Genomic DNA, 27,095 nt, shown 5'->3' on the forward strand with positions numbered 1-27,095 from the left:
TCTAACGTGGATTTGTTAGAGCGAGTCCAGAGGAAGCCGTGAAGATGATCAGTGGGCTGGAGCACCTCCCATATGAGGACAGAGAGTTGTGGATGCTTAGCCTGAAGAAGAGAAGGCTCCAGAGAGACATTCTAGCAGCATTCCAGTACTTAAAGGGGGCCTCTTTCTGAGGGAGTGCAGGGAAAGGATGAGGGGGAACGATTTTAAGATGAAAGAGGGGAAATTTAGATCAGACATTAGGAAGAAAATTTTTCCTGTGAGGGTGGTAAGGGACTGCCACAGGTTGCCTAAACAAATCATGGCTGCTCCATCCCTGAAGGATTGGCCAGACTGGATGAAGCTCTGAGAATGTGATCCAGTGGGAAGTGTGGATGGCAGGGCGTTTGGAACTGGATGATCTTTAACGTCCTTTCCATCCAAACCACTCTATGATTCTAGGAACATTAATTCACTGTATTTTGTCCACTAAACATACACAATAATCAGGTTTTATTTGGGAGAAAAAGAACAGGGATAAAATCTACAGGAAAACACAAATATTAAGAAGATGTCTGATCAGAGTTAATATGGACAATCTATGTCCCTTGGGAGCAGCAAACAGAAAAGCAATGAAAGACATCAGGTCCCATATACATAAGTGCTCTTAGACAGCTCAATGTCAATGAACAGGCAAAACATCACTACCATTTCTTCATATTGATCACACTGAGGGGAAGACGTGGACTCAAACATCAGACTGTCTGCTCTGGGCACAGGGTATTGTCAATATCCACAAGGTTTTACTAGACAGAGTTTTTTAAAAGTAAAACAACCTCCTACACAAAACCAGAAAAGCTGCTTTTGTTCAAAATGTGATCATCTTTGTGAGATACCAAAAGAGCAATAAATTTGATAGCTCAAGTTATAGAAAGACAAGCTGTATCACTGTTTATGGACCTATTTAGATGCCCGCTAAAACCAGTCCTTGGGTTTGAGTTCACAAAGTGACTGTAAAGCTCTGCCCCAGGACAAAGCTTTGTAAAACTGGTCCCAATGCAAGGACAATTAAACAACTATTTTACGGGAGCTGCTCGGTTGTTTTAATAGCCAAATAAAGTCAAGATTATGAGACCAGGATGTTTACTTAGGTCCTTCTAAACTAAAACCAGACTTGTTTGCAATCTTACCGTGATAGGTACTAGATTAGAAGAGCAGCTTTAGTCCTCTTTGTTTTGAACAGACAACTAGTACACTACTATGGCGCAGAAGCAGACTATAGTCAACTAAAAGACAGTAGATTGAGAGTAAATATAAGTAAATATAAGGGAAGTTGATTTATTTTCTGAAACATGATGAGATAACTCATTGAATCCTTCTACAGTTCTGTTGGCAAGTCTTGCTCCACTGGACCCCTACGGGCACATCCTATGAGCACTACAGATTCCCCTTATTTGCTAACGACATCAGGGAAAAAGTCAACATAACAGCTCTCAATGGTACAAACAACGTCATGTTTCACCACCAACTCTGAGTACTTAGAAACTAAACCACTTCCACTAAAGAGTAAAAAAATCATTTAAAAATATATTTAAATCAATCGACTAAAAATTGATTTGCAAATTGACAGAAAAGTTAAAGCTGTCTCATAAGCAATATCTTTTCAATGCCAGTGTTTTCAACATAAGCAATTTGATAATATATTAACAACTGAAACAAATACATCTGTTCCCCATACATCCATTGGCAGATGGCCAGAACCACAATGTCACCAAGTCCATGTGACAAGGAATCAAGCTGTAACTACTCACCCTGTGACTTCATGTTGTCCTTTGCAGGTATGATGAAGTTTTAAAATGTTGCTCAACCTCCATATTCTCATCCCTATCTCAGGATTGAAGGCATCAATATCTATGAAATAATGCCCCTTCTAGGTTGTATTTCCACAAAATAACTTGGTCCATCTCAATATGAGGTCCATACGAGGAAAGGCTGAGAGAGTTGGGTTCTTCAGCACGGAAAAGAGAAGGCTTCCAGTACTTAAGGGATGCCTGCAGGAAAGCTGGGGAGGGGCCCTTTCTCAGGGAGTACAGGGATAGGATGGAGGGGAACAGTTTTAAGCTGAAAGAGGGGAGATTTAGGTGAGATACTACAAAGAAATCTTTTACTGTGAGGGTGTTGACACTGGCACGGGTCGCTCAGGGAAGGGGTTGCTCAGGGAAGTTGTGTCATGAAGGACCACTAAGACAACATGGAAATCTGAGCATGTGTCACATGAGGAGAGGCTGAGAGCTTGAGATGGGGTGCCCTGGAGAAGAGAAGGCTCAAGGGGATCTTATCAGCGCATAGAAATTCCAGTAAAGATGGAGCCAGACTGTTCCCAGTGAGGACACAAAGCAATGGGTATAAAGTGACAAACAACAATTCACGCTGAAGTATAAGAGAAAACTTTTGCATCATACAGGCGAGTCAACGCTGGAAGAGGTTGCCCAGAGAGGTGCCTCCATCCATGAAGTTATCCAAAACCCAGCTGAACACAGCCCTGAACAATCTGCTCTGAGCCTAGCGGCTGGACCAAATTATCACCCCAGGTCCCTTCCAATCTCAGCAATTTTGCGATTTGGTGATTAAGAATTTCTTCTACACTTTAATTCCTTAGAATTATCCATAATGCATCTCACAGCAGACACCAAACATCTCATGAATCTCAAGCTCAATCCATTTTCACAGTTTATATTAAATCCTGCTGAGGCTCACCTAGTAAATATTAACTTGTGTATCTCAATCTCACAGAAAGTAAGGACATTAAGTACAATTTTAATCATGTTCCCCATGACAAAGCTTGCATTTTCAGCAGTCTGGATTAGGAGTCAGCACATTGTTGATTTCTGGTATGACATCCAACGCTCAAATGCATATATATATATGTGTGTGTGTGTGTATATATATATATACACACATACACACACACATATATACACGTACAAGAACAACATTAAAGTAATGGAGCGTGTCCAGAGACGGGCAATGAAGCTGCTGGAGCGGTTGGAGCACAATGGTTATGAGGAGCATCTGAGGGAACTGGGACTATTTTGTCTGGAGAACAGGAGGGTGAGGGGAGACCTTATCATCCTCTATGACTACCTGAAAGGAGGTTGTAGCATGGTGGGTGCTGGTTTCTTCTCCCAAGTAACAAGTGATAGGATGAGACAAAATGGCCTCAAGTTGCACCAGGGGAGGTTTAGATTGGCTATTAGGATAAAATCCTTCACTGAAAAAGTGGTGAAGCATTGGAACAGGCTGCCCAGGGAAGCGGTGGAGTTTTCTTCTGGAGGCGTTCAAACAGCATGTAGATGTGGTGCTTTGAGAAACGGTTTAGCAGGCACAGTGGTGTTGGGCTGACAGTTGGCCTGGATGAACTTAAAGGTCTTTTCTCAACGTTTCTATGATTCATTCACTCTCTATATACGTATTTGGTATAAGATTTAGTCTCAATGCATGCTGTTGGACATGAAGTGCACAACTCACTAAAATCCTTCTTAGCAGCACTTAAAAAACGTTTCTCCTAAGAAAACAGCCCCAGTGGATTCACCTATATGTTGATGGTCCTATGGCATTGCTGCTGCATGCTTCGAGTGACTAGTTATGACAACAGTCGCATTCCCAGAATACAAGAAATTATGGAACAGGTGAGAAAGCAAAGTAGCACCCCTAGAATATATAGATGCCACAGGAAAGAAGCAGCAAGCACACTACGTGTACAACAAGGTTGGGGTCTTTTTGCATTTACCTGATGTTAAGCAGCTTGTTACACATTTAACAGTGTAGATTAAAGATGAAGCTTGGAGAAAACCATTAGGTTTGTGATTTCAAATTAGGGACAAACATAGGAAGAGGGGAGAAAGGGTATTTTTTTCCTACTACCATCACTTTTGCCTTCAGAAACAGTCAATAATTTTAGCTTTTTCCATAAATCACAGTGGTAACTCCCTGTTTATTTCCTACTGAGTTTTTTTCTTGTTCCCTTTCTTTCAGCAAATGTTGATGCTCAAAAGCAACAGAAGAAAAGCAGCAATGCTTTGTTCCACCTTAAAATGCCTTTCAGCCATATTCACTTCTGTTAGTATTTGCTAGGACTACTTTCAAGATCACATTTATTTCTCTTGCTGCCACTTCTCTGATCCTCTCCTGGCCACTAATTTCTCCCCATTTTTCCAGGTGTATACTTAGTTTTAATAACATTATTTGCAGTCAAAAGCATTTATCACAGGTCTAAGTATAAACCAACCCTGCCATTAAAAAAAATAAATCAATATTTAGTACCTATTTTAGTATAAATTGACACATCAAATATTTTACTACATCAATATGAAATGGAAGAACAGCATGGTACAGGCAATTCCTCTGAAGACTTTTTTCCACCCCCAGAGAATATTGCCAAAACAGTTCCTAGCTCTCTGTTTCAATACACTTCAAAGCTACAGTTTTTCTTTCTTTGCAGAATTAAGTATCTTAGAAATATTCTAGAAAATCAACATGAAAAGATAATACAGACCAAAGACAAAACAAGTTTAGCAATGCAAATTGCTAACAAAGAAAAACTGATTTCAATTACATTAATGTTTTGGGAGATAAAACATTCAGGGAAGCATGACAGAGGAATTCATAGAATAGTTAGGGTCAAAGGAACCTTAAAGATCATAAGGGGACATAGATTGTCCATGTTAATTCTGCGGTCAGGCACCCTCTTAATGCTTGTTTTGGTATTTTCCTGCAGCTTTCATCCCTGTTCTTTTTTTCCCAAATAAAACCTAATTAACATGTATGTTAAGTGGACAAAATACAGCGAATTAATGTTCACAGAATCATATAATGGTTTGGGTTGGAAGGGACCTTAAAGATCACGCAGTTCCAACTCCACTCAGATGGGCAGGGACATCTCCCACTGGATCAGGTTGATCAAAGCCTCATCCAATCTAGCTTTGAACACCTCCAGGGAGGGGGCATCCATGACTTCTCTGGGCAACTTGCACCAGTGCCTCCCCACCCTCACAGTCAAAAATTTCTTCTTAATATCTCACCTAAATCTCCCCTCTTTCAGCTTAAAACAGTCAATCCTCACCCTCTCCCTGCACTCCCTGATAAAGAGCCCCTCCTTAGCTTTCATACAGACCCCCCTTTAAGTACTGGAAAGCTTCTGCACCGTTTCCCCGAGGCTTCTCCTCTCTTGGCTAAGTCAGAGAAAGTGTGAACTCCAAGACCCACACGGGCCAAAATGATGTCACCAAGCTGAGTGGTGCAGTTGCCACACCGGAAGGATGGGATGTTATCCAGAGGGACCTGGACAGGCTGGAGAAGTGGGCCTGTGCGAACCTCATGATGGTCAACAAGGCCAAGTGCAAGGTCCTATACTTAGGTCGGGGCAATCCCCGGTTTCAGTACACGATAGGGGATGATGTGATTGAGAGCTGCCCTGTAGAGAAGGACCTGGGGGTGCTGGCTGATGAGAAGCTCAACATGAGCCAGCAATGAGTGCTCACAGCCCAGAAGGCCAACTGCATCCTGGGCTGCATCAAAAGAAGTGTGGCCAGCAGGTCGAGGGAAGTGCTTCTGCCCCTCTACTCTTCTCCTGTGAGACCTTATCTGGACTGCTGTGTCCAGTTCTGGAATCCTCAACATAAGCAGAATATGGAACTGATGGAACGCTTCCAGAGGAGGCCTACAAAGATGATACGAGGGCTGGTTCACCTTCCCTATAAGGACAGGCTGAGAGTGTTGGGCCTGTTCAGTCTGAAGAAGAGAAGGCTCCGAGACCTTATAGTGACCTCCCAGTACCTGAAGGGGCTACAAGAAAGCTGAGGAGGTATAGTTTACAAAGGCTTGTGATGACTGGAGTAGAGGCAATGGGTATAAACTGGAAAGGGGCAGATTTAGACTAGACATAAGGAGGAATTTCTTCACAGTGAGGGTGTTGAGGCACTGAAGCAGGTTGCCAAGGGAAGTTGTGGCTGCCCCATCCCTGGAGGTGTTCAAGGCCAAAGCTGGATGGGGCCTTGGGCAGCCTGATCTAGTGGGAGGTGTCCCTGCCCATGGCAGAGGGGCTGGATCTGGATGATCTTTAAGGTCCCTTCCAACCCAAACTACTCTATGATCCTATGATTTGTACCGGCAAGCAGCAATTCAAATTTACTGAACTGCCTTGCACTCTCTCCATACTGCAACATGCAAAATATTACCCATCCCTCTCACTAAGAATCCCACAGAATTTAGTTCCAATAGACCTTAAACACCCTGTTTAACCCAATTCTATGGTAACACTGCATAACCTGCGCCGCCAGGAATTCCCTTTGGGGTTGACACCAATTTCTATTCTTAATATTAAAAACTTAATAATGAGAAAATATCACTTCTGTCGGAAATACAAGAAAACCAATGTCTGTACAAGCTTCAACTAGAACAAGGTATCCAGCCAGATATTTGTTTTATTTCTCAATAACACTCTGAACCTTCACTGTGGTCCCTTGGCACCACTGAAATCCAAGTAAACACTCATCACCCCTTATACTTTCTTGCTGCTGCTCTTTAGAATTCCTCTGGCAAGTTGTAGAGAACTATCATAGAATCGTAGAATAGTTTGGGACAGAAGGGACTTTAAAGTTTATTCAGTTCCAACGCCCATGCCATGAGCAGGGACACCTCTTACTGGATCAGGCTGCTTGAAGCCCCGTCTAGCCTGATCTTCAACAGTTCCAAGGAGAGGACCATCCTCAACTTCTCTGGGCAACCTGTGCCAGTGCCTCACCACTGTCACAAGAAAAAAATTTCTTCCCAATATCTCATCTAAATCTCCCCTCTTTCAGCTTAAAATCATTACCTCTTGTGCTATCCCTGCATTCCCCGAGAAAGAGCACCCCCTCCTCCCCACTTTCCTGTTGCCCCTTTTAAGTAGGAAACCTAGAAGGTTTCCTAGGACCCTTGTCTTCTGCAGGCTGAGCAAACCCAACTTTCTCATCCTGTCCTCTTAAGGGATCTGTTCCAGCCTTCGGATCATCTTTGTGGCCTCTTCTGAACTCGCTCCAACAGATCCATGTCCTTCCTGTTCCAAGGCTTCCAAAACATAATGGAGGTCTCTAGGTAACGTCTCACGAGAGCAGAGTACATGGGGAGAATCCCCTCTCTCAAGCTGCTGATCACATTGGTTTTGATGCAGCCCAGGATACGGTTTGCCTTCTGGGCTGCAAGCACACATCGTTCGCTCATGTTGACCTTCTCGTCCACCAGCACCCCAACTACAGTGATGCACTTTTCTGAAAAAAGGTACCACAGAAGCAGGCAAGTAAAAATTCCACATTTCTATAAAAAGTTAAAATGAAATTCTATACATTTTGAATCACAGAATCACAGAATAACCAGGTTGGAAGAGACCCACCGCATCATCGAGTCCAACCGTTCCTATCAAACACTAAACCATATCCCTCAGCACTTCATCCACCCGTCCCCCAAACACCTCCAGGGAAGGTGAATCAACCACCTCCCTGGGCAGCCTGTTCCAGTGCCCAATGACCCTTTCTGTACAGAATTTTTTCCTAACTAGCCTAAATCTCCCCTGGCGGAGCTTGAGGCCATTCCCTCTTGTCCTGTCCCCTGTCACTTGGGAGAAGAGGCCAGCACCCTCCTCTCTACAACCTCCGTTCAGGTAGTTGTAGAGAGCAATGAGGTCTCCCCTCAGCCTCCTCTTCTCCAGGCTAAACAACCCCAGCTCTCTCAGCTGTTCCTCATAAGGCCTGTTCTCCAGCCCCTTCACCAGCTTTGTTGCTCTTCTCTGGACTCGCTCCAGAGCCTCAACATCCTTCTTGTGGTGAGGGGCCCAGAACTGAACACAGGATTCGAGGAGCGGTCTCACCAGTGCCGAGTACAGAGGGAGTAAGAGGGAAGCTGCAGTCCTGGTTGGCAGCAGCTCTGCCTATGAACATCAGAACGAGGGGGTGAAGTAAGCCATTAAAATTTTGGTAACCTTTTAAAATAACACTTAATGAAATATTGTTCCATGAATCATCAAGTTCAGCCATAAACCTAACACTGCCAAGGCCACAACTAAAACATGCCCCTAAGCGCTGCATTTATACCTCTTTGAAATTCATCCAGGAAAGGTGACTCCACCACTTCCCTGAACAGTCTTTCCAACGACTGACAACATTTCAGTGAAGAATTTTTTCTTAATATTCAATCTAAACCTCCCTTGGTGCAACTTGAAATCACTGCCTCTCATCGTACCACTTGCTGCTTGGGAGAAGAGACCAGCACCCACCATGCTACAACCTCCTTTCAGGTAACTGTAGAGGACAGTAAGGTCTCCTCTCAGCCTCCTCTTCTCTAAAGGCTAAACTGAGGCTTAACAGTCTCAGTTCCCTCAGCTGGTCCTCATAACACTTGTTTTCCAGACCCTTCACAAGCTTACTTGTCCTTCTCTGGACACGCTCCAGCATCTCCATGTCCTTCTTGCAGTAAGGGGCCCAGAACGGAACACTGGATTCGAGGTGCAGCCTCACCCGTGCTGAGAACAGGGCGATGATCCCTCCCCTACTCCTACTGGCCACACCATTTCTGATCCAAGCCAGGATGCTGCTGACCTTCTTGGCCACCTGAGCACACTGCCGGCTCACACTGTGCTGTTGTCAACCAACACCTCCAGTTCCTTTTCACCAGGTGGCTTTCCACTCCCTATTCTCCTCTCTGCTCTGCCCTCCCATGATGGGTGCATCCAATGTCAAAACAACATCCTGCTTCACAACACACGGACAATAAACACAACACAGACTTTGCCATAACCAGCTTCAGCCTATTCCACTAGTGTTCGAGTTGTTTTATCTAGTCCACTGTATCCCATCTGAACAAATCCAGATATTTATCAGTTAATGACAGCTATCTAACATGAAGGAACTTGAAATGGGGTGAGAAATACCAGATAGTTAAAGTGCAGCACATTTTGAAAAACATCAGTAGTAGAATTCAGTCTTCACACATTCTTGGACACCCCATCAGCCAGCTAATGAACACAAACCTAACGACATCTATCAGCACTCCTCAAGATCCAGAACCACCAGCGTGTGCTGTCCCTCATCACGCAAGGGTACCAGAGGACACAAGAGAAGAGTGGTGTAGCTTCCTCACAGTCAAGAAACTAAGGCAAACCTGAAGAAACCATGTAAGCAGGTTTCACTACCTCCGCAATTATTTACTGTAGGCATTAAGATGACTCAAAAATATGAACATGTTACTTTATAGTGCATTTTTCTTCCATTCAATTATTTCCCTGGAAATAATAAACCAATCCCCCATCACATTGCAGTAGTGACATGCAATTTGGGTACAACAATCTGACCATTTGCAGGAACAGCAGGTGGTAATAAATTAAGCTCATGTTACACAAGCAAGACACCTCCATCAGCCAACAATACACAACGAGCTATCAATCCAATCCTCCCTCAGTCACTATTAGAACACACAGAAATATTAACTTGGGAAGGTACTTAAACACGTGCAGCTTTTTAAGTGCTGAATTGTACTTGGCTTGAAAATACAATCCCTTACAAGAGGACTAATGGGAGGTGTCCCTGCCCATGGCAGGTGCGTTGGAACTGGATGTTCTTTAAGGTCCCTCCCAACACAAACCATTCTATGATCTGGTAACTAAAACACCTGTGCACGTGAGCTTCAGGAAGCAAAGAGGTTCTATTTATTTGCAATCTGTGCTCTTAATACATTTATATTTTACAGGTATTCCATAGTAGCTAGAGAGAAAATCGGAAAGCAATCTCTTTCAGCAAGGAGTATGTGTGCTTCAGTATGTATGAAAAGACATACATTTCCACACAAAACCAGAACATTGTTGGGACAACACATCCTCCACACAACAAACAATTCATTTTTTCATGCAGCAGCATTTCACAGGTCAAAGGTTACCTACTATCCATCAAACCCCTATGCAAATTGGCTCAGTAGCTGGCTTTAGAAAACATAACCAGAGGGATAAAATATTACTTATTCCAACTAAAGGATATAATATTTCATTGCACTATTAACTTTGGCCTGAAATCAGTTCTTTGAGATCTTTGTAACTTGGAAGAGGTTCTGCCAATGCTTACTAAATACAAGGGTCGGGTGTCCGGCACATTCAACAGGGACACCTTCCACTGGAACAGGTTGCTCAAAGTGCCATTCAACCTGATCTTGAATACCACCAGGGATGGGACATTCACGACTTCTCTGCGCAACCTGTGCCAGAACCTCACCACACTCACAGGAAAAAAATTTCTTCCTAATAGCTCATCTAAATCTATTCTCTTAATGTTTCCATCTTGAAGCTACACATTTACCTTGATTTTTATAAGGTATTTAACAAAGATACATACCAATATAAAGTATTTATGAAGAAATTCTTTTGCACAGCGTTTGTCCATTTTTCCAGGCCAGGCTTAAATTCCTTGTTTGTTCTAACGCAACAAAATTAAGCTTAAAGAAAGATCTAAAAATTTACTTCAGGCATACTCCTAACAACAAGGTGTTTTGACAGAAAGCTCTGAACTTATAAATGAAGTTGCTACAACATTTATATAATCTACTTTTACATGCTAAACAAAACAGTTCTCAGTGATAAAGCAAACAGCATTGCCATGGCCTGAAAGAAGTGAGAGGGAGGGGAAAAGAACAAAAAAGAAGAAGTAATCAAAGCCAGAAATAATAGTCCATCTTGGGGCCTTCAGCAGCCTGATCTAGTGGGAGATGTCCCTGCCCATGCAGGGGGGCTGGAACTGATGATCATTAAGGTCTCTTCCAACTCAAATAGTTTGATGACTCTATGATTTTATGATCTGAAAACTCACTGCCAAATTACTCTGTACAGCAAGTGTTAAAGGAAACATAATGCCATAATTAAATCCACAAGTTCAAATGCTCTTCTTCAGTAGAGCCTTACTTTCGCAAAGCAACGACCATACCTATGGCCATGTATGGTTCCAGTTATGGAACTGGATAATCTTTAAGGTCCCTTCCAACACAAACCATTCTATGATTCTATGGATTTCCAGAATGGCAGATCTGAACATACAAGTCTGTTCATGCTCTGGTGATAAGCAGTGGAATATAAAGGTGCACGCGGATAAGGAAGGAGGAAGCATGCTACACCTGAAAGGACCTGGCTCTACCAACCTGTAGAAACCTGCACTCTTGGTCACAAAGGACATGTTTTATGAGCCACTTTATTGCATTACAGCAGACTGAGTGTCCTTGCGAGGAACAGAAGGGTAACAGTTCATGTCCCATCTACTGCCTGCTCCAGTAAATATTCTTCCCATTGGAGGAAACGCACAAGACAGCATTTTTATTTCCACTTCCAACATAATTGGAGCAATATTAATGACTACAGAGTGGATATAAAGAGCGAGGAACTTCTAATAAAAAGAAGAAAAAAGTATTCCCTCCAAGAATTTTATGGGAATAAATTACGAAAAGGTTATAGACGAACTCCTACTTCATACGATTATTCCAGGGCTGAAGCACCACGTATGTCACTGACAGAAACAAAGCTAAAACTCATAACTCTCATATCCCCAGTCCAGGTATCACACCAGCGCAGGGGAACAACTCCCACTCCTCCAAACCTGGTAGTATCCAGAAGTTCTGACGTTTATTCAAGTTCTAGTTTATGTTCCTAACACTGAACATGAAAATACTGACTGGTTTGAGTCATCAGTCACTGAGTCTTTAGAGAAGTCATTGAAATAAATCATAATAGCACATCAACAGCTTGTGCAGATCCACACAACAGGCAAACGCGCTTCACAGACAAGCAAACTCACATGAAGCTGGGCTTTGGCTTTCCACTTCCAGCCTACCCTCTTGGTTTTACGTCTACAAATTCAGGATTGTTCATACTAAACTCTGAACTGCCTAATGCCACATCAGAAACAGAAGAGATGTGAGTGCAAGTTTCAAACCAGGCTGCATTGATTGCTCTCCTGAAGATGCACAACCCATCACAGCTACACAAGCGTGTGCAGTAACCTGAAATACTTCAACAGAAGAGTCTTTCAGTCAGTATTTTGGACATCCTTATACTCATAAATATGTACCCAAGCATGATCCCATCCTATCTTCTCCTACTTGTTCCTGAGATTCTTAAATCCTAACCCCCCACTCTGGTTTATTTTACTTTGGTTTGACTGTGTTTTTAGCATACAAAATCAAATTGGAGATAAATCTAGATTAAAAATATGCGAGTGGCTGCTGTTGCTTTTCTGTGCCAGATAAACATTAGTGTGGTGGTTTTGCTTATTAAAAAAATAATCACATATTTGAATTACTCCAAAGTTTCCAGGCAACAAGTTCAATTCTATCAGGTCACTAAGCTGACCTCCCATTTAAAAGACACTCACAGCAGGTTGGTGATTGGCACACACTCATTATTTTTGCTTTGTCTTTAATGGCTAAACTATGCACGTTTTGGAAAAGCAACTCTCTACTCCAGTGTTCTTTCTTAGAAGAAGTCTAGTGGGTATCACACATCAGGCACAGGCATGGAAGACTTCAAAAGGAAAAGGAACAGACTGCAATCCTCACCAGCTTATGCTGGTGTATCACACTTAAAGGACACCAGTGTCTTAATGACAGCGTTACTGAAGTGCTTTCCGTAACTATACTTCTCTCTCTCTCATAAAATCATAGAATGGTTTGTGTTGAAAGGAACCTTAAAGATCATCCAGTTCTAACCCCCCTGACATGGGCAGGGACGTTTTCCACTGCATCAGGTTGCTCAAAGCCTCAGTCAAACTGGTCTTGAACACCTCCAGGGATAGGGCAGCCACCACTTCTCTGGACAACCTGAACCAGTGTCTCACCACTCTCATAAGAAAAAAAAAAATTCTTCCTAATATCTAACCTCAATCTCCCCTCTTTCAGCTTAAAGCCATTCTGCCTTGTCCAGTCCCTGCACTCCTCGAGAAAGCTCCTCCACAGCTTTCCTGTTGGGCTCCAAAGGAGGGGGAGAGGAGGAGCAGACGTCCATCTCTCTGGCAACCAATGATAGGACCAGAGGAAATGGCAGGAAGATATGCCAGGTGAGGTTTAGGCTGGATATCAGGAAAAGGTTCTTCACTCAGAGTGCAGTGGAGCACTGGAACAGGCTCCCTGGGGAAGCAGTCACAGCGCCAAGCCTGACGATATTCCAGAAGCATCTGGACAACCCCCTCAGACACATGGCACAGACACATGGATGTCAACAGCCCATGCATGCTTCCATTTTGACAGGTAAAGCTATATACAGCCATAAATCAGAGATCTTCTAAGCCAGGCTGTTAATTCAGGGTGATCCAAGACCATTGCAATCAGATACCTCAATGGACAAAAAGCTGCTGTTCAAGTTGCCTGGCAATGCCGGCCGTTGTATGGGAATCAGCCGCTATGATCAAATTTAAAAGACTGCTCTGCTCTTAAAAATCTTTGTTGCAGTTCTTCAGTTTATCTTGACTGACCATCACAGCACAAAGCAGACAAACCCCTCTCTTGTGTTCCTCTAGAGCTGAACGCACTAGGATTTCAGGAATACAGTTCCTTCTAGTAACTCCCCATAACAGCAAGGACAGCAGATCATTACCGAGCTGCAGACTTAAGAGCAGAAAGCCTGCGAGAAGAGCTTAAATCTTATTGCCTCTTATCTTCAAAAGCCAGCTGAGAAGCTTCAAGACTACATCCAGTTCCTTCCCATCCTCCTTCCTGGAAATAAAGATTTTTTTAACAGGACTGCAGACCATTACTCACCCTGCAACTACTTGCGATGAAAAAAAAGTTTTTTACTACAATAACCTTTATACACTTATTAAAGGAGAAAAGTTAACCAGTATGGGAGCCCATGACCAAATAGTGGCAATGAAGTAATTAGTCTATTTTCCTCAAGAAGCAGCAACGTTTCAATGAAGAAAAGTCTGGGTTTATTGACAATTTTAAGTAGAATTGGCTTAGGCCAAATTCTCATAGGAATCAGAAAAAAAACCTGAAGCAAAAGGAGGATGCTACTGTTCTTTAACCATCAGTCAGGCAACCCCAGGGTGTCACAGACTACGAGAAACACAACAGTGAAGATGATCTGCATCTTATACAAGGTTGAGAAGCAAAAGCTTTCCATCACTGTTCTGGAATTTTAATTTTGTTTAAAATTGTTGTATCCATCCCTCTTCCAATTCTGACAGGGAACAGGATTCTGACACGTTCCCAAGTGCCCACACAATTGATTCAAGATGAACCATGGGACACGGGATGCAGAGGAAAAATACAGACTATTCCAAGATAAGAAGAGACTTCTAGTTCTACAGCACATCAAACTGAAGTAAAAGTTTAGCTTTCAGCCTCAACACTTCAGTTTATTATGCTGTGCATCTATTGATGTGACAATTCCTCAGCTCTTCAGTGAAGCGTTTCCAGTTGCTGTGAGCAATTGCACCAAGTAATGGCAGAACTGAAGGTCACAAATTGATTTTCTTCCAGTACTTAAGATACTTAGCAAAAGGACAAGAGAAGTTGCACCAGGGGAGGTTTAAATTGGATATTAGGGAACATGTCTTCACTGGAAGGGTTGTCAAGCACTGGAATAGTCTCCCCAGAGAAGTGGTGGAGTTGCATCCCTGGAGGTATTTAAGTGGCTTAGATGTGACATTTACAGACATGGTTTAGCAGTGGACTCAGCAGTGTTAGGTTTATGGTTGATGACCTTAAAGGCCTTTTCCAACCTAAATGATTCTGTGATTCTGTGAAGATGAGACTTAGGCCATAGAAAAAGCTGGTTTTCCTTAGAAATTTCCTCAATAAAGCAAGGGACAATACTTAATTCACAAAGTGAGTGCATTTTAAATTGAAAAAAGACAAACTAAACTCCTAGTGCTAAGTTTTGTGGATCTGAAATCAGTGGCAGGGGAAATGCTATTCTGGAAAGCAGTGACAGTGCTTGGGAAAAATAAGCAGCAATCTCTCTTCTGGCAAAGAAACAAACTGGTTATCAAATGAAAAAAAAGTTTGTTTACAGATGATTTTCAATAAAATGACTCAGCAGGATTGAATTCCACCCAGAAATGTTTTTCATAACATCTTTGCTAACCCACACTCAATATCAGAAGAGGGAAATTCCTGTACGCCAGCAAACAAAGCAGCATTTCAAGTGCTGGGGAACCACGAGTTACCTTCATAACCTCAGCAACCCCTGCGATTTGCAGCCTGTCAGAAAGAAACTGGCATCATTAATCCTCATGGATTCAACAGTCAATATTGCAACGATCTCATTTATTTTGCAAGAGGATGAAATCATCATGAGTGCTACAATATTTTTATGACTGCTATAATCAAATCGACTTACGATGTGCTGTACTTAAGACTTACTTTAATAGAACATTTACAAAGACATCTCCTTATGTCTGTCTTCTGTTTGCTGTGCCAGTTCATAGAACGCAGTAGCTTGTAGGGACTCATCTACAATAATGTGATAATGTGCATTAATTTGTCTCCAATTTCTAATAGATTACCATGAACAAATCTGTACCAGGTCATGAATTTAAGGGTATTGGGGATGGTGTTGGTATTTAGACTAATAATTAATGAAAACTACAAAGTCTTTGCTGACACACCAAAGGTTTTACAAGACGTGAATGCGCACACATTCTGTTCAAGCAACACTTCAGCAAGTGGAAGGAGTGAGACAAGCTGATACATTTCTTACATGTGTAATGTCAGACAGAAAAGCTCATTTCATTACAATGTTACTTCCAATTAAAGTTGTGTATGAAGATATAGTGCTGAATGAATTGTGTTCACTAAAATTGCATCAAAACTAGGTAAAGATCATCTTCAGCATCTAGGGATGCTTATTTTGAAGTACCGCAACTGTTGCAAGGGTATAGAAAGTGATGCTGAGTCTGTGTGTGCATGGACATGTCTGTGTATATATATGTGCCACATAGAAAATATAGATACATAAACACACACAATGCGACTTGTGACAAAAAAATCAAGTATAAACTGAATAAGAAAGATATTAAGGCCACAAACTCCTGTTTAACATTTTTAAACACCTGTTTTAACTTTTAATGGTGCAAATGTGCACCATTTGCTCTTCAGCCTTTTCCTAATGCATCATCAAAAGGATATTTAAAACATTTCATTTCCCTTGCATGGGTTTTAGTTTTTCCCAGGCAGCTCAGAATTTAGTTTCACACCGGTTCATTACTAGGTGCTACAACTGATCAGATCATACATCTCCATTACACAGGGAAGGCTGAATGCTCCCCAAGTGCTTATAACAATCGTTCTCCTTTTTCGTAAAAATATCTCAAGCACCATCTTCCATTCCAGCAATCTTTGAATAAGGAAAAAACCACTCTGATGGAGATGAATTGGCACTCTCCTAAGTGCCTAATTCCTGTACCTTTTGAAGAATATAAACGCTACTGCATGCTGTAGGGAAGAGAAGAAAATTCCTTGCTTTTCCAGACTATTTTCCACTTTTAAATATACAGGCTCTATAGGAATTGCTTGTAAACTGCCTTTGAGAGTGAGTGGCTTGATGAGATTAAAGCTATTTCCCTTGTTTGCACTAAGATTTCCAACAAAAGAACAGACACATAACTGAAATAACAGATGCTTTAACAGTTGCAAATCCCACACCTTAGGAAGCCACTAAATTAATAAAGTTTAACCAAAGTTTAGACAAACTTATGTTTATGGCTGACATGTCATGTTGGCTGAGGTGTTATGTTGGCTGACGTGGTAAATTAACAACACATTGTCAAATCACAGAGTCATAAAATGGCTTGGGGTTGCAAGGGATCTTAAAGATAATCCAGTACCAACCCCCCTGCCATGGGCAGGGACACCTCCCACTGGACTAGGCTGCTCAAGGTCCCATCCAGCCTGGCCTTGAACACCTCCAGGGATGGGGCATCCATGACTTCTCTGGGCAACTTGTGCCAGTGAGTCACCACATCACAGTAAAAAACTTCTTCCTAATATCTACTCTTAAGCCTACCCTCTATCAGCAGAAATGACAAACCAAACTCTTTTCCTGGTTGTTGTACCCTCAGAAACCAAGGATATGCACTTCATGGCATTCCCAAACTACACCTATAGACCCACAAAAAGTGCAAAAGTGGGTACTGCCCTCCAGCCATCTCAACTGGAAGTCACCCTGAACAAGCAGCAGAACATCCACCCTGAGGGAAGGGTTTTTTTTCTATCCTAATACACCATAGCCATTACATTTACATGTTCTATATTTGCAGCATGCGTCTCAAAAAGTACGAAATCTTGTTTTAGTGACTAATTACGCGCTTACTGCTTAGCTATCTGCCACCTTCCTTATTCTATTTCTAGCACCATGTCCCTTTTAGTAACTACGTATCACCTAAAAACCTAAGGCTCTGTTAGACTAAAAATAATCACCTGAGTATTTTTCTGTTAGTAAAACAGTAGAAACTTAAAAGATGAAGGAGAAACAGCACTCAAGTCCTCTCACATGTCCAACTATCTGGCTTATACACAACAGATCGTCTTCAGCTCCCAGCTGAACGCACCTCCTGAAATCGCAGGGTTCATCGAGGAGGAAATTCAAAAAAAGCATTAAAGTTGGAATTGCTCATCACTTTAAAAAAGAGATTGCAACATTAACAGATTACAATAAATAGGGCAAAACTCACTTCCAGTAGATTAACTACATTTCACAACAGAGCTGGCTTAATTATTTTTCTTCTTGAACTCAAGACAAGGTTTGTGACTGAACTGAGCTTGGTTATCTTAAGGCAGTTCAGACCTTTTCGTGTTAGCCGGAGCAGCTGAACTCAGGAACTGTGATCACCCTTCACTAACTGCCTACGTGACACACACTGAACAACTCCACAGCAACTTATTGTTCATAAATGATTAAACAAGAAACTTCCTCCTCCTTGGGGTGGATAATTCACAGCTATATGGCTCAGCTATCCAACTACCCTTCACTGTTACATCTAGATCTCTTACACTGAGTTATTTTGTAAGCTTAAAATGCTGCAGAAAAAAAGCCACTAGCTAAAGCATACGAAACAAAATGCAATACATCACATAATTTACAACTTTTAATTAACATTTCTAAGCTTTGAGCCACAAACTCACAAAAAACAGCTAAATTTAAGGTAATTTAAGGATTTTCCAGTCAACTGTTACAAGAAAAATGTCCCTTTCACTGGCATGAATTCTCAGTACTCACCTGGAAGACAAGTTCTGCCTTCTCAGGCACTAAGACACTCGCTTCAGTGCCCCTTGGAGCTGTACCCAAGCTTGAGACTGTTTATTCCACAAGATCAGAGATTTTAAGTTTCAAATTCCTTAATGAGGGGATGGAGGGGAAGGAAAAAGCAGCCAAAGATGTCTTGCCCTTATCGCTACTACAGCGCAGAAATACTCACCGGCTGGCTGAGAAATACATCAGTAAATATAATACACACTTGCTCTTCGTTTACCAAGCAAAATATTTTCAAACCTGGAGTACACATATCCAGACTAAATTATAGAATCCAGTAACACCACAGTACAGTCTGATCTTGGCAGAGAGGAAGCAAAACCTGGTAACATAGACTACACAAATATTTTATAATGAAAGCAAGTTTCTTACTCTCCAATGCAGCCCTGCAGACAGAGCACACGGAACCAGCTGCAGTTAGGTCAGCACGCAGCATCGCTAAGAAGATTTTCTATTTAAGAACACTAAGAAAAAGGTGTTAGGAACCACTCCGTGTGCACGCAGACTCACTGGAATCTCCCAGTGCACTTACAATAAATGAACATTTGCTATGACATCACACGTAATACACTGAAAGCTTCATCTGTTGCATTCAAAGAGATAACGGACCATTTAGAAAGAAGTTACAGATAATAAACCAAATATATTGAAGTCACATTTTAAGACACATTATAAAATACTTTGATAAAGTTTTACTGATTATTGCTGCAGCTAAGCTGAAGCCAAAGGGCCAGAATAAAGCTATCCAAATTAAATGTTTCTCTCATTAATACATTACCTTTCTTTGACTGTAGATATCTCGCAGCCCTTATCAAAGTAGGCCAGATTCGTTTCATTTCCCTAAGGTTAAGCTGGTGAGCAGTACACACAGCATTCATCAACTGAGGAATGGCCACCATTCAACGACAAATATAGTACAAGCTATTTCTCATCTGTCCTATTTTTTTGGGAGGCTGAGCTTTTTCTAGAAATCACTACAATTGGCAGCCACGAAGGTGCCAGTACCTTTATCATTGTATGAAACTCCTGGTGTTCCCCTTCTCCACAAAACAGGAATAAAAAGAGATTACACGGACAGAAGAGGCTGGAATAACAACCTTCCCTGAAGTTATGTTCTTAGAACACTTCACAGGCAACCAGAGGAAGAGGGAAGGATCAGTTTTCATTCATTTTAGTTGCTGGAGTGAGTGGGGAGGGGAATCAATACCTTTTATCATGGCCAAAGGCAGCCGTCCTCTGCAAGGGGCATCTAGCCCTCCTGCAGTCATCCTCTGGAGCTGGAGCAGGAGGGAGAAAACTGATATCCCCAATACTAACCATCCCTGAACAACAGATGGCAATAACTTGCTTTTTCTTAGAAAAGATTGTTCCTCCCTAATTTTGGAAATTAATTTCTCTGAATTACCTCATTCTTACTCTCAGAGTAGTCCAAGGAGGAGATGAATCCCAGTTTCATGTAATACTTTTGCTACCTGGTATATGACACAAAGGAGCAAGCATTGCTACCACCCGTTCCTGGGAAACAAGTTTTACTAACAGCAAGGAACAGCTTTGTTTCAGCTTTGTTTCCAGCACTGTTACTCACTGTTTTATTAACCAGTACTCCCCAGTGAGATCACAGATACCGAATTTCGTGAGACTACCAGGATGTGGTGTTCAAGTTCCACAATTTCTTCTTTTTAAGTTATTTCTACTCTACTGTGCCAGATCAGCCTGAACAGCTCAGCAAGGTACAGAAAGCATGGAAGACAAAGACAGTGTTAAATACTTCTTTGTCTTCTCCAAATAACGACACAATACAAAATCTAAATGAATGCACTGTTGTTTTTCCAAAACAATGAGCCATCAGCTATGCCCACCAACTCCTCAGGTCAGAGAGGTTTACCCTGAACTTCTGAAATAGCTGCCTCTGTCTGGGATCCAAGATCGCAGTGACGCAATACTTCACGGCCAGTTTCTCTTCCAAAAAAGAAAGTAAATCGAAATGAAAGTGAACGCGAGGAAAGTTATGCTTACAATCAGCGACACTCAACCTTTTACAGTTGTTTTCCACCTAAGAAAGATTTGATTTCTTTGGGTACTAACATGATTTCCAGCTTTACCCTGTATCACCACACACAAACTCCCACCCACCCCACTGATACACAAACACCTTCTGGATTATAACAGGGCAAATATCTTTGGGATACTTATGTTGTATATTGTACTGGGACGCAAATTATGATAATCCTATGAATGAGTTTCACATTTCCATCTAATTATTGATAAGCCTCAATTCCACGTCAAACTCTCTCTTAGTAATAAATGAAGGCTTTGTGCCCGATTATGGTCCTTTTTTGGGGGGTGAACAGAGGTGGCAGCTTCTAAGGCACAGAATCATAGGATCATAAAAGAGTTTGGGTTGGAAGGGACCTTAAAGATCATCTAGCTTCAACTCCCCTGCCTACATCAAGTAACATCTAGGACATCAAGTAAAGATTTTAGTTATCTGCAATCAGACACTCGAGATCTACTTCTCCCAAAACAAGATCTACTTGTCTCAAAACGAGATCTACTTCTCCCAAAACCAGACCTACTTCTCCCAAAAACAAGATCTACTTCTCCCAAAACAGATCTACTTCTCCCAAAAACCAGATCTACTTCTCCCAAAAAACAGACCTACTTCTCCCAAAAACCAGATCTACTTCTCCCAAAAACCAGATCCACTTCCCCCAAACCCAGATCTACTTTGCCCAAAAGGTGAGCAAGCGCAGAATCACACTCACATAAAGATCAAAAACAAAGCCCTCAGATCCTCGCATCAGTGGGAGTGAAACCCAAATCACTCGAGCGCCCTTTCGCTTCCAACAGTTCCAAAAAAGCAAAGGAATAAAAAGGCCTTACAGCTGTCAGGTGAAAGACGACTCTGCGGGCTGCTTTGCATCGCGAGCGCATGACCAGAATAAGAATATTGCCTTTTCTAGCTTTGTTCCCCCTCCCTTTGATAGGACAAAACCCACAGCGGCCAAAGCCTCAGGTTAACGGGGAGAGAGAGAGGGGAGGGTAAATAAATAAAAGAGCTGCGAGTACCTTTAGCCCAGCACACCGGGAACGGGCTGCAGCCGCTTTTCTCCATGCGGGCAGCACCTGCTCGCCTCGGGGCTCGCCCCAGGAGCCACATCCACCCCGCGGGGCAAGGGGGGAGGGCCCGGAGCCGCCGGCTGCAGGGCCGGGGCTCACCTGGCGGCGGGGGCAGCGCGATCCGCTCGCCGGGGCCGCGGGGCCGGGGGGCGGCCGCGCCGCGGCTTCATCTTCGCCCCCCGCAAATCCAGACCATTCTCCGGCGGGGAGGCTCGGGAATAGGAGGAGGGAGAGCAAAAGCGAGGTGCTCGGCCTCCTGCCTTCCCGCGGGAGGCGGGGAAGACGAGGGGAGGCGATTAGGGAGCGCCGCATTCACATGCTAATCTGCCCCTTCTGCTCCATCGCCGCCGGGCTCCGAGCGGAGCGGCCAGCGGGGAACGGGCTGGGGACGCTCCCGGCTTCGCATCACCCCACTGCGGCATCGCTTCCACGGATTGTGCTGCGCAGGGAAAACGTGACAGCCTGACAGTGCGGGAGAACTTCCAACATTAAGGATTCTATGATAAAAGAGCCCTAACATCACCCAGTCCCACCGTCAGCCCAACACCACCGTGCCGGATAAACTATAGAATCATAGAATCACAGAATCACCAGGTTGGAAGAGACCCACTGGATCATCGAGTCCAACCATTCCTATCAAACACTAAACCATGCCCCCCAGCACCTCATCCACCTGTCCCCCAAACACCTCCAGGGAAGGTGAATCAACCACCTCCCTGGGCAGCCTGTTCCAGTGCCCAATGACCCTTTCTGTGAAAAATTTTTTCCTAATGTCCAGCCTAAACCTCCCCTGGTGGAGCTTGAGGCCATTCCCTCTTGTCCTGTCCCCTGTCACTTGGGAGAAGAGGCCAGCACCCTCCTTTCCACAACCTCCTTTCAGGTAGTTATAGAGAGCAATGAGGTCTCCCCTCAGCCTCCTCTTCTCCAGGCTAAACACCCCCAGCTCTCTCAGCCGCTCCTCATAAGACCTGCTCTCCAGCCCCTTCACCAGCTTTGTTGCTCTTCTCTGAACTCGTTCCAGAGCCTCAACATCCTTCTTGTGGTGAGGGGCCCAGAACTGAACACAGTACTCGAGGAGCGGTCTCACCAGTGCCAAGTACAGAGGGAGAATAACCTCCCTGGAACTGGTGGTCACGCCGTTTCTGATACAGGCCAAGATGCCATTGGCCTATAGAATCATAAAGGTCGGAAAAGCCCTCTACAACCATCGACTCTAAGCCTTGACCCAACACCACCGTGCTGGCTAAACCACGGAACAGAATCACAGAGGTTGGAAAAGACTTCTATGACCATTAAGTTCACCCACCAGCCCAACACCATCGTGCCAGCTAAACCATAGAATCATAGAGGTTGGAAAAGACCTCTAGGACCATCCAGTCCAACTGTCAGTGCCACATCACCATGCCTACTACACCATGTCACGGAGTGCCACATCCACAGGTTTTCTGAACACATCTAGGGACAGTGAGTCCTCCAGTTCCCCCATGCAGCTGGTTCCAATGCTTCACCACTCTTTCTTCAAAGAAATTTTTCCTAAAATTCAATCTAAACCTCTCCTGGTGCAACTTGAGGCCATTTCATCTTGTCCTACTGCTTGCTACCGGGGAGAAGAGATCAGCACCCGCCTCGCTACAACCTCCTTTCAGATAGCTGTAGAGAGTGATAAGGTCTCTCCCTCAGCCTCCTCTTCTCCAGACAAAACAACTCCAGCTCCCTCAGCCGCTCCTTGTAAGACCTGTGGCTCCAGACCCTTCACCAGCCCTGTTGTCCTTCTCCGGACACACTCCAGCCCCTCTCTGGACTGAGGGCCCCAAAACTGAACACAGGATTCAAGGTGCACCTAACCAGCACGGAGCACGGGGAGACAATTGGTTCCCTGGCTTCTGCCGGCCACATCATTTCTGACAGAAGCCAGGATGCTGTTGGCCTTCTCGGCCACCTGGGCACACTGCTGGGTCATGTTCAGCCACTCTCAGGTAGTTGTGGAGAGTGATAAGGTCTCCCCTCAGCCCCCTCTTCTCCAGACTGAACATTAAAGATCATCCAGTTCCAACCCCACCTTGCCATGGGCAGGGACACCTCCCACTGGATCAAGTCACTCAAAGCCTCACCCAACCTGCCCTTGAACACCTCCAGGTAAGGGGCAGCCACGACTTCTCTGGGCAACCTGTGCTAGAGCCTCACAGGAAGAAAATTTTTCCCAATAGAACTCACCTAAATTTCCCCTCTTTCAGCTTAAAACTGTCCCCCCTCATTCTATCCCTGCACCCCCTGATAAAAAGCCTCCCCCTAGCTTTCCTGTAGACCCCTTTGAGTACTGAAAGGCTGCTAGAAGGTCTCGCCAGAGCCTTCTCTTCTCCAGGCTGAACAATCCCAACTCTCACAGTCTGTCCTTATAGGGGAGGTGCTCCAGTGCTCAGATCATCTTCGTGGATTCTTCTGGACTGGCTCTGATAGATCCATTTCCTTCCTGCGCTGAGGATTCCAGAACTGAATGCCGTACTCTTCCTCCAGCCACTTCCAAACCTTCTTTCTGTACTTTCAGGCATGGAGCAAGAGCAAAGGTCCCCACAAACCCCCACATTGCTGCAGGGCATCTGTCCCTTCTGAACTCTGCAGCACAGGACATCAAAACTGCTTACAACAATGTTTCTTCTTTTAAAAATCCAAGTATAAACATTGCAACAGGATATGTTTATAAACACACGTTCAGGCAGCGTATGGACACGGAAATAAAAAAAATATTCATTTTACTCCTCACAAAAGCTTTCACAAAAACGATAAAACAACTGATTCAGCTAAAATATGCATTAAAATCAACAGGAACAAGACTCGCATGTGGATCATTAAAATGCTTTCTATATTCCCTGGTAATCTGTTTTCGCTCCCAGCCCTCAGCGAGGCGTAAGGCTTATCCAAGGCTGTAACCAGAAGGGAATTAATCTGAAGCCAACAGCCTTCAACTTAACCTATCTGCCTACTTGTCGCAGCACGCCCCAGACTACAGCATATGTTTAATTACCATTCTTTGCCTATAATCCTGCCATCCTAATTTCTCAACGCACTGGCTATGCGCAGCTACAGTGGTTTATGTCAAAATTCCTGATAAATACAGTTGCTGCCTTTTTTCCCCCCTTTATAGTACTGCTTTCTTCTATATTCAAAGGAGAAAAAATATTCACTGGGAAAAAAAAGAGAGAGAGAGAGATTAGCCCACAGCCAGGCCCATCAGATGTTCTGCATCACTGCTCAGGCACAAAGCTCTTTCTGGGGCTGTGGAAAGCAAACGGGAGCCTGGGTGCCTTCCCCCACCCCAAAGTTTTCAAAGCCGAGTGCTACACAGAGAGCCAAATACTTCCAGCAACAAAGGCGATTATATTTACCTCCAATAACAGAGCAAAATATAGAATCATAGGATTGTTCAGGTTGGAAGGGAACTTAAAGATCATCTAGTGCCAACCCCCCTGTCACGGGCAGGGACAAACATGTTATAGTATTCTTTAGACTATGAATTGTCGTGTCTGCGTGACTACAGAAGATGCCTGGATGCCGGATGGGTCTCCTCCTGGTTCAAGCTGCAGCTCGCCATGCAGGAAAGCCGCTCTCACATGTCCATGGACTCCCTGGATGACCTTGAGCACACCAGTCTTGTTTCCTTACTGAAAGCTGCAGATACTTCTTTGGTTTTCCCTATGTTGGTTTGGTCTGTGCTTTAAAGTGTAAAGTACAAAAACTCTGCCTTTCCTCCATAAAAAGAAAGTGTTTTGCAGAATACTTGCTAAAAAAAAATTCAAGGGATAGGAAAGGTAAGGCCTAAATTAAGTTTTATCCATGAAAATAAAAACTTTTAAATATCAACTGGGAAGTCCATCACCAAGGAGGATTTTAATAAACAGAATGTGTGGACTCAAATCCTATTTTGTAACTTTTACAGTCGAGACTAATACAGATTATTAACTCAAGTGCCAAGAGATCCTGTCTTCTCCATACAGCTGCCCCTATCGATGGCACGAGTCTTGGAATTGTTTTCCACATGGACATACCTTCTTCTCCTAATATTAAGCTACAAAATGAAGGTGAGAAAGTACTACAAGAGGTGGGGTTTTTTTTTCTATTCCACTTCAGAAGTTATCCAGTATTTTACACTCTTGAGTGCAGCTTTTTCAAAATACACCAAATGCATCCTCGATGCTGAGATTTTGTTAAAAAAAAAATAGTTGCGGAGAATGCATTGAGAGCAGCCCTGAGGAGAAAGACTTTGAGGAGCTGATGGATGAGAAGCTCAACACGAGCCAGCAATGTGTGCCTGCAGCCCAGAAAGCGAAACAGATCCTGGGCTGCATCAAAAGAAGTGTGGCCAGCAGGTTGAGGGAGGGGATTCTCTCCTTCTATCTACTTTGCTTTCCTGAGACCTCTCCTTAAGTACTGTGTCCAGTTCTGATATCCCAAACATAAGAAGCATATGGAACTGTTGCAACAGGTCCAGAAGAGGGTCATAAAGATGATCAGAGGGCTGGAGCACCTCTGCTAGGAGGGCAGGCTGAGAGAGTTGGGCTTGTTCAACCTGGAGTAGAAAAAATTTCCAGGGAGACCTTAGAGCAGCTGTCAGTACATAAAGGTGGCTACAGGAAAGCTCGGGAGAACATTTCACAATGTCATAAAGTGATAGGACAAGAGGGAATGGCTTTAAATTGGAAGGGAAGATTTGGATTAGACATTAGGAAGAATTTTTTTTCCTGTTTAGGGTGGTGAGACACTGGCACAGGTTGCTTAGGGTAGTCGGGGATGCCCCAGCCTTGGAAATGTTCAAGGCCAAACTGAAAGAGGCTTTGAGCAACCTGATCCAATGGGAGGTGTCCCTGCCTGTGGCAGGCGGTTGGAACTGGATGAGCTTTAAGGTTCCTTTCAACCCAAACCATTCTACAATTCTATTCTAAAAAAGTTAGTTTCTATTTCTTACTGTAAAAACTAGCTAGTAGACACACTCATTCTCTTCTTCTTCAAATAACACATTCAGGTTTGCTGTAAAAAAAAGCCAAAAGCATAAAATTTGAGTTCTGGAGAAAGTTAGAAAACCAAACTTGGGCTCCCTGCCTATGGCAGAGGGGTTGGAGCTGAATGATCTTTAAAGTCTCTTCCGACCCAAACCATTCTATGATTCTATGAAACCTTCAGCTGGGGGACAACAGAGGGGTCAGGAATGCAGCAGAAGCCAAGGCACAAAATAAAAAAATGGGAATATTTATATTTGTCTCTAGTACGCTTAGTAACAAGTATGTGCAATATTTTAAAAACACTGCTCATCAAGTAGGTATCCGAGTACCATTTATGTGAAATAATCTGCTTTAAGTAATGCCAATCAGATACAACATATACAGGAACATCTGTCAAATTAGGACTGTGCAACAGGAATGCTCATTCTTATTGTGTAAGATGTGTATGCTGACATACACTGATAGTATCAGCTCAGTACTCACTGTGTAAGCAGTGATGCTAACAGCTATCAAAGAATATACTAAAAAATACTAGTTTTTTTAAAAAAAATGAATGCATCCGTTTATATTAAGAATACTTAGAAACACAGGCCGTTCTCCTCAAACACACAGAAAAACTCTGACTATCCCAATGAAAAGGGACAGGCTGATGTCCTCAGCTAAGAAATGGCATTTTGCCTCTAAGGAAATTCAAG

At 43.3% G+C, this 27,095-nt stretch overlaps 1 protein-coding gene across 9 annotated transcripts in view; it reads right to left on the reverse strand.

Moving 5' to 3' along the window:
• Window positions 1-27,095, reverse strand: part of PTK2 (protein tyrosine kinase 2) — a 226,858-nt gene that overhangs the window by 133,484 nt on the left and 66,279 nt on the right. For 3 of the 9 annotated variants that reach the window (XM_069854717.1, XM_069854719.1, XM_069854716.1), the window contains exon 1: window positions 21,356-21,449. The exons of 2 other annotated variants lie outside the window; for them this stretch is intronic. In XM_069854717.1, coding sequence (XP_069710818.1) covers window positions 21,356-21,446 — 91 coding nt within the window. In that variant the 5' untranslated portion in view covers window positions 21,447-21,449. Of the gene's footprint in view, window positions 1-21,355; window positions 21,452-21,505; window positions 21,599-27,095 lie in introns of those variants that run through there. 4 more of the 9 variants (XM_069854723.1, XM_069854714.1, XM_069854715.1 and 1 more) reach the window with 4 other exon arrangements.

The sequence above is a fragment of the Phaenicophaeus curvirostris genome, chromosome 3 (assembly GCF_032191515.1).
Source record: "Phaenicophaeus curvirostris isolate KB17595 chromosome 3, BPBGC_Pcur_1.0, whole genome shotgun sequence".
Classification (NCBI taxonomy): domain Eukaryota; kingdom Metazoa; phylum Chordata; class Aves; order Cuculiformes; family Cuculidae; genus Phaenicophaeus; species Phaenicophaeus curvirostris.